Raw genomic sequence first — 7,906 nt, forward strand, 5'->3', positions numbered from 1 at the left:
CACAAATATTTGCCTTGTCACATGGTCCAGGGCAGGATGCCAGTTCCACCTGGGAGAAGCCGCGTGGCCAGAACCTTCCACAGCAGCAGAGGGAACAGGGCATCCAGCTGTTGCCGTCTGTTTTTCCAGAATTAGCATCCATGGAAAACCAGGTCCACTGCCAACATGTCACCAGAGAGGAGGTGGGAAACGAGCCCCCTCATGCCAGAGGCAGAGTCTGCAGCCGGCTTCCCCTTCCTCTCTTCAACCTGGTCAAATGACGGCTGGCCCGTGTTTGGCCATGATGACAGGTCTTTCGAAGGCGTATTTTTACCCTCTGGACAAACAGCCCTTGGAAGGAGTGGGGCTTTTTTATGAGTTGAGGTACTCCGGGCTGGAAAATAAACAGCCAGTTAATGAGATGTTCTTATGGAAACTGGCACAAATAACAACAAAGACAACATCCTGTCCCTCGTGCCGACACCCTCGGGTGAGGGGCTATAAAAGCTGCCATCCGGCTGGCCACGGGCAGTCTTGGGGCACTCCGGCCGCGCTCCCGACCTGCGACCTGACCAGCCGGGACCATGGGGTGCTGCCCTGGGGACTGCTTCACCTGTTGCGCTCAGGACCAGAACTGCTGTGAGGAGTGCTGCTGCCAGCCGGCCTGCTGTGGGTCCTGCTGCGGCTGCTGCGGGCCCTGCTGCGCGTCCTGCTGTGGCTGTGGGGGCTCCGGCTGCGGGGGCTCCGGCTGCGGGGGCTCCGGCTGTGGGGGCTCTGGCTGCGGATCGAGCTGCTGTGGCTGCGGGGGAGGCTGTGGAGGCTGTGGAGGCAGCTGCTGTGGATCAAGCTGCTGTGGGTCCGGGTGCTGTGGGCCTGTGTGCTGCCAGCCCACACCTGTGTGCGACACAAAATGAAGACTTTTTCCCGCACCACCATGGACGCAGTCTCACTGAAGGCCTTCCTCTACTCCCTGGTTTCCAGAACCCTCCACACCCCCAGACAGGGTCCTGCCTCTTGTGTGATTTGGAGAGGGGGGGCTTGCTCTGCAGCACCTACCCTTGAGTGTCAAGGCACCATGAACACGAGCCGTATCCTGGCGAGAGATTAAAACTGGGTCCCTGCAGAGTGATTCCCCGAGCTCCAAGGGTGAATCCTCATGGCTTTATTTGCGCGAAGTCAAATGTCTTGTTCTCTAAGGCATTCATCCTCTCCTTCAAGGTGTCTTTGGGATTGAGCCTCTTCCTTGGCTTTCTGCTGCTTTTGAGATGCAAGGATCCATCTTCTCTGTTAACCTCTTAATAAATTCGAGCATGCTGGCATCACCTGATTAGTTCTCTTGCCTCGTCCTTGACCCCGCTCCTGGAGACTGCATTAGGAAAATGTACTCCGGCATCCACTCTGGGGTTTTCGAAATGTGGTTTGTGGATTGCAATCACCCGGGGGCTGGTTAAACCTGGAGACTCCAGGTCTTCCCTGAGACATGCGGAATCTGTATCCTCAGGGGTGTTTCCTAGGGATCTGTGTTTTTAACAAAAACCTCTGATAATCTTATGCACTGAAGTTTGGCAACCGCAGACATAGATGACGCTTCCTTGCACTGCATAAGATTCACCTGGGAGGTTTTTAAAAAGACAGATCCTTAGGCTTCACCACTAGAGATTTGGTCCATTAACTCTAGGGCCTAGGGTGACTTAGGGTCTATGTTGTTTGTTTTGTCAGGGTCTTACTCTGTTGCCCAGGCTGGAGTGCAGTGGCATGATCATGGCTCACTGCCGCTTCAACCTCCATGGCTCAGGTGATCCTTCCGCCTCAGCCTCCTGAGTAGCCTGGACTACAGGTGTGTGCCATCATGCCCAGATAATTTTTTGATTCTTTTTTTTTGTAGAGACAAGGTCTTGCTATGTTGCCCAGGCTGGTCTCAAACTCCTGGACCCAAGCAATCCTCCTGCCTCGGCCTCCCAAAATGCTGGGGTAACAGGCATGAGCCACCATGCCCAGCTGGGACCTGTGTTTTCAAAAGCTCCTGGGTAACTGCTGATGCTCGCCAAATTTAATCCTGATTGAGAGGCTTCTTCTTCTGTACTGCAGTTCTCCTAGGATGATTCTGCAGGACGGTTTCAGACTTGGTAGGAACTTTCTGGCAGCATCAGAGGAGGGGGCTTTGGTAACTTGAGCTTGGTTCTGAATGGAAGGAATTTCTGAGGTAGAGCTTGTGAACGTTCTGCTGAGGACGTTCGAGGCAGCCGGTTTCTTCCTCCAGTCCTGTGCTTGGCCCAGTCTCACTTTTCTTGTCCTGGACCAGCTGCATTTCTACTGTCTGAGTCCTAGGGAGGAGACAAACGGTGTGCCTCTGCTGGGGGGGCGGGGGCTGCCTGAGCTATGTAGGTCCACCTGGAGGTTAAATTTCCAGACAGTTGATGCAATCTCTTGCTGAAGGTGATCTTAGGCTATGTGTGGAGTAAAGCCAATTCTACTCTTGTCCTGGAAGAACAATATTCTTACTAATAAAACTAGGATTATCCTGCTTTGACTTTTTTGGCTTAATTTTTTTTCTATTTCATTTTACTTTTTTGTCTTTTTTTGAGTTAAGGTCTCATTTTGTTGCCCAGAGTGCATGCCTCACTGCAGCCTTGACCTCCTGGGCTCAGGCCATCCTTTTGCCTCAGCCTCCTAAGGTAACTGGTATACTGACATGTGCCACCACACCCAATTAATTTTTAAAAATTTTTTGCAGAGGCAAGGCCTCTCTATGTTGCCCAGACTGGTCTTGAACTCCTGGACTCAAGCAATTCTCCTGCTTCAGACTCCCAAAGTGCTGGGATAACAAACATGAGCCACTGTGCTCAGCATTGTCTTTTTAAAATTATTGTTTCAAGCTGGGCTCGGTGGCTCAGCCTGTAATCCCTTGCTTTGGGAGGCTGAGGTGAGTGGATTGCCTGAGCTCGTGGGTTCAAGACCCACCTGGGCAACTTGGTGAGACCTCATCTCTACAATAAATCAAAAATCAGCCAGACGTGGTAGCATTTGCCTGTAGTTCCAGCTACTTGGAAGGCTGAGGCAGAAGGATCGCTGGAGCCCAGCAGGTCGAGGTTGCAGTGGCCGGGAGCAGCCACTGCATTCCAGTCTGGGCGACAGAGTGAGACTCCAACTCAAAAAAAATATTATTGTTTCAGTTTGTATAATTCAACTTTATAGAAATAGAATTTACATAAAATAAAATGTTCCCATTTTTGGTATACAGTTTGATGTGATTTGATAGTTGAATATACTTATGTAACCACCACTGTACTCAAGATATGAAATTTTCCATCACCCTCCAAACTCCCCAGTTTCTCCTTGCAGTCAATCTTTGCTTCCCTAGACCCTGGCAGGCAATCATCAGTCTGAAATTTAAGTTACTATAGATTTCACCAAGTCTAGAATTTCATACAAAAGAAACCATGTGATGTGAACTCTTTTCCACCTAGCCTAGCATTTTCGGTATTCAACCATGTTGTTGCAGGCATCAATAGTTTGTTTCTCTCTTTTGAATAGTATTTCACTGTATGAATAAACTACATCAAAAACATATTTGCCTACTGTTAGTCTGAAGGGTCTGGAGGGGGCACAGCACCGCTGGAGCCAGTGTGCCAAAGGTCCACGCTAGTAACCAGAGATCCAAGTAACACAAAGTAACACAAGGAGATGAAAGAAAAGATTTATTTAAAAAGAGATCACTTCTTACATGTGGCCATCTGGGGTGCAATTCAAAGTTGCATGGAGGATGTAAAGAATTGCACAGAAGTTAGATTTAAAAATATAGTTTATTAAAAGTAAATTAGAGAGAGAAAGAGAAGGGAGAGAGAAGATACACCTCCCCAAGGTGGAAGAGGGGGTCAAAGTCAGGGAGCATGGTGACAGCCATAGCTCAGAGAGCACATGGCCATACCAGAGTCTAGCAAGGCAATGGCCGCTGGTTGCTTGTGGTTGAGTCCTGTTAACAATTCCCCTTGATGGGGGAAGATCATTAAGGTGATTGGGTGGTGGTCTTCTCCACGTCATCACGAAGGGGCAGGCAAGTGCAGGTACTGACATCAGGTGATGGACAGCAGGCAGATGGGTGGGTTAGGCACATGATTGCTGCCATGGTGGGGTTTGTCTGTGTCACACAGGTCACAAAAGACTGATTAGTCTAACTTGGGGGTTTGGGCCCCGATGGGGTTTTTCCTGCAAGAGACTTGTTAGGCATTTGCAATCCACAAACTCCTTGACCAAAGGTGATCTTATTTTCATTTTTATGGCTTTTTCCTTGTCTTACACCTGGTAGAGATTTGCTGAGGGATTGGGGTAGGCTGCAGCTTGGCCTGCAGTAGAATGTCTGAATGCTTTCTAATGGCTTTGTGGAGGCAAAAAAGACTAAACTAAGTATAAGCTAAGTTTCTTTTAGGTTTCTATAGGTACCACCTTTCACCTACTGATGGGCATTTGGGTCATTTTGAGTTTTTTGGCTATTATGAATAAAGTTGCTATGAACATTCATTTATAATTTCTTGTGTAAACATATGTCTTCATTTATTTCGGATAAATATCTAGGAATTAGATGCTGGGTAAATGGTAAGCAAATGTTTAACTTTAAAAAGAAACTACCAACTTGTATTGCAAAGTTGCTGTGCCATTTTGTATTCCAACCTGCAATACCTGAGTGTCCTCAAGTCCTTGTTAGCACTTGATATTTCAGTCTTTTTATTTCCAGTTGTTCTAGCAGGTGTATAGTGGTAGCACATTGTGTTTTCATTTACACATGCAGCTGTGCTAGCAGTGTCTTTTTTTAGAGAGAATCTTAGATTTGACTCTGCCCTGGTTCAGTTTCAGACTCTACTATGTGAGTCATTTTTGCTCTGGCTGGAATTGGCCTCCTGGAGATTGGCCCTTTAACACCCAGGACAAGGCCAAAGCCAGAGCAGGAGCTGCCAATGGGTCACACTTTCCCAGAGGTCAGTGGGCCTGCATTGAGCAGCTATGATTCAGAGCAGCTGAGTACCCTATTGCTCATTGTCATGTCTCCTGGTTGCACGAGTAGAGGTAGTGATTTCTTTGAATTACTGATAAAGGGTTTCCCTTCTTAGCTATCCACAGAGGTTATCATTTATCCACTCAACAAATATTAATTGTGTGCCTTTTATATGTCAGGCACTGCTCTGGGTAGTGGGTATACATCAGCGACTAGACATGGTCCTTGCCCTCATGGTGCTTACTTGTATATGATGTCAAGTGGTGAGAAGACCTACAAAGAAGAAAGTAGAAACAGGCTCCAGAAAGAGCCGCTCTTTCATTTAGTGGGGAGGGATTCTTTGAGGAGATGACATTCTAGCATAACAATGAGGCTGTGTAGGTTTCTCAGCTAAGAGAATTTATGAGAGATTTCTTCACGAGGAAGACTATCTCTATCTGGAATTTCGTTGCTAGTTTAGCTGAGGAAGAGAAGTGGGTAGGGAGGAGAGGAGCCAGGAAGGGCAGGGAGCGGGGTCTTGGGGGCTCCTCTGCCTCCCCCTCTGCAGGGCTGTACCAAGCTCCTCTTCCTCACTGCTTGAGAACCATGCATAAAAGAGTGGCACTCTATGTTCCTAATCTTCCTTCTCCAACCACTAAGACGTGTAAAACCTCTTTTATTGCTCCAGTCCCAAGACATTGCCCAGCTTGCGTTGTCACCATAAGGCTTCTGGGTAATTGCTCCAGACCCCTAATAGTCTCCCCACTTCCAGGTCAGCTGTCACCCTCCCTTCTCCACAGCCAGAGAGGCCTTTCCAAAGGGCAAACCCAATCAAGTTACTCCTCCGCTTAAACCCCCAGGAATCGTGAGAGAATCCCACTTCTTTTTAAAAATACTTCTTTAAACTGTTAAAATATTTTTAATATTATATATTATTGATACATAAAAGTTATACATGTTTATGGCATATATGTGCATTTTGATACAGGCATACCAATGTATAACGATCAAATCAAGGTATTGATATATCCATCACCACAAGCATTTATTATTTCTTTGTGTTAGAAATACTCAGTAAATTATTATTATTATTATTATTTAATTTTAAAGAGGCAGGGTACAATTCAGGGTTAGATACATAAGTGGTTATCACACAGGTAAAGTTTAGGACTCTCATTGGTCTTCACTTCACCTGGTTTGGGATCAGATACCCTTACTGACATTATATGTCCCCCTCGCCCCAACCCCGGCAATGTCCCGCTACTGCCAATCCCTTTCATGTAGTATTATGATAGCTATTCAGGGTCCACTTATGAGTGAGAACATAAGTGGAGGAGTAACTTGATTGGGTTTACCCTTTGGAAAGGCCTCTCTGGCTGTGGAGAAGGGAGGGTGACGGCTGGCCTGGAAGTGGGGAGACTATTAGGGATCTGGGGCAATTACCCAGAAGCCTTATGGTACTCAGTTCTTTTAAATCCCACTTCTTAATCATGGTCTGCAAGATCTCTTATGATTGGGTGTCTGGGAGTCCCTCCAGTCTCATCACTGTCCCTTTGTGCTTTTCATCCTGGCTACGTGGAGTCATTGACTGCTTCTAGAATTCTCTGTGCTCTTGTGTCTTTTGTCTTTGACCTTCACAGCTCCTTCCCTTTCCTGCCTCTGCCAGCCCTGTTCATCCTCCATCTTTGAGCCTTCATAACTTGAGAAGGCTTCCTTAGTTTCCCCCAAACCACATCAGTGTCTCTTCCATGTTTCGCCAGAGACCCTGTGCACCCTTCTTTCTTAGCACTTGGATGCTGTGCCATAATTGCTCATGGATGTATCTACCTTTTTTCTAGACTTGGGACCCTTGAGGCCAAAATTGCCATTGATGCTTTCAGCATCCCTCATACAGAATCCACTGTTGGCTGAGTTGAATGAATGAATGAAGGAGAAATAGAGTCAACGATTGCAAGAATTAATGAGTAAAGGGAGGATAAATGGATGGCACAATGGCTTTTCTCTTCCAAGGGAGAGCCTGCCTTTTGCATTGATGACAACAATGCATGGTGCAGGGAGGGCAGGCCCACACTGGGCAAGGATGTTTAGAGGCCTGAGGTCCACTTTAACCCTCATCTGCCCTAAGCAGTAGCCAAACTAGATCTCTTGTTCACAATGTCGTTGAGACAAGCCAAGGAATCCATCCCATGACCTCTTGTTTTTCCTCTTTCCCCTTTGGGTCTTGGAGGAATTTTATTTCTGCTTTTTATTTTTAAGATCTTCCCAAATCTCCAAAGGCAAGGAGGAGGAGCAGAGAGGCTGGGTCATGTGCTTTCCAGGAACAGGTCGAGCAAATGTCCCAGGGCAGGGCTGCTGGAACAGGCTGGAAGGCGGCAGTGGGCTCAGCCGTGATGTGTGACTTTGATGAAGTCTCCTGGGAAAGGTTGATCTGGACAGGTTGGTGAGGATGAAGGACAGTGTGTGATCTTCATCAAGTAGCTGAGACTTTCTGACCCTCTGCCCTCATTTCTTCATCACTAATGGAGATGATGAACCCCTCCTCATGGGATTGCTGATAGCTTTGGGGACTATCAAGGATATAAGGTGTGTCATTTAAAATCCAGCCCGGATTCCTAAAAGAACTAGAAATTGACCTTCCATACGACCCAGTAATCCCCCTTCTGAGAATATACCCAGAGTAACTTAAATCACTTTACAGAAAAGATACCTGCACACTCATGTTTATTGCAGCACTATTCACAACAGTAAAAACATGAAACCAACTGTGCTGCCCATTGAAGCTGGACTGGATAAGAAACATGTGGTACATACACACAATGGAATATTACACAGCCATAAAAAAGAAGAAAATTTGGACTTCATAGTAACTTGGATGGATTTAGAGTCTATCATACTCAGTGATCTATCACAGAAACAAAGAACTGAGTACCACATGTTCTCGCTCATAAGCGGACCCTG

The 7,906-nt window shown here is 46.8% G+C and overlaps 1 protein-coding gene across 1 annotated transcript; it reads left to right on the plus strand.

The window, feature by feature from the left end:
* The first annotated feature begins 563 nt into the window (after positions 1 to 563).
* On the plus strand, positions 564 to 893 carry LOC103274506 (keratin-associated protein 17-1). The gene has a single exon (XM_008071951.1). The coding sequence runs from the start codon at positions 564 to 566 to the stop codon at positions 891 to 893; it is 330 nt and encodes a 109-aa protein (XP_008070142.1).
* Positions 894 to 7,906: the final 7,013 nt, after the last annotated feature.

This window comes from Carlito syrichta, unplaced genomic scaffold, assembly GCF_000164805.1.
Source record: "Carlito syrichta isolate Samal-C Ts95f unplaced genomic scaffold, Tarsius_syrichta-2.0.1 Scaffold314793, whole genome shotgun sequence".
Taxonomy (NCBI): domain Eukaryota; kingdom Metazoa; phylum Chordata; class Mammalia; order Primates; family Tarsiidae; genus Carlito; species Carlito syrichta.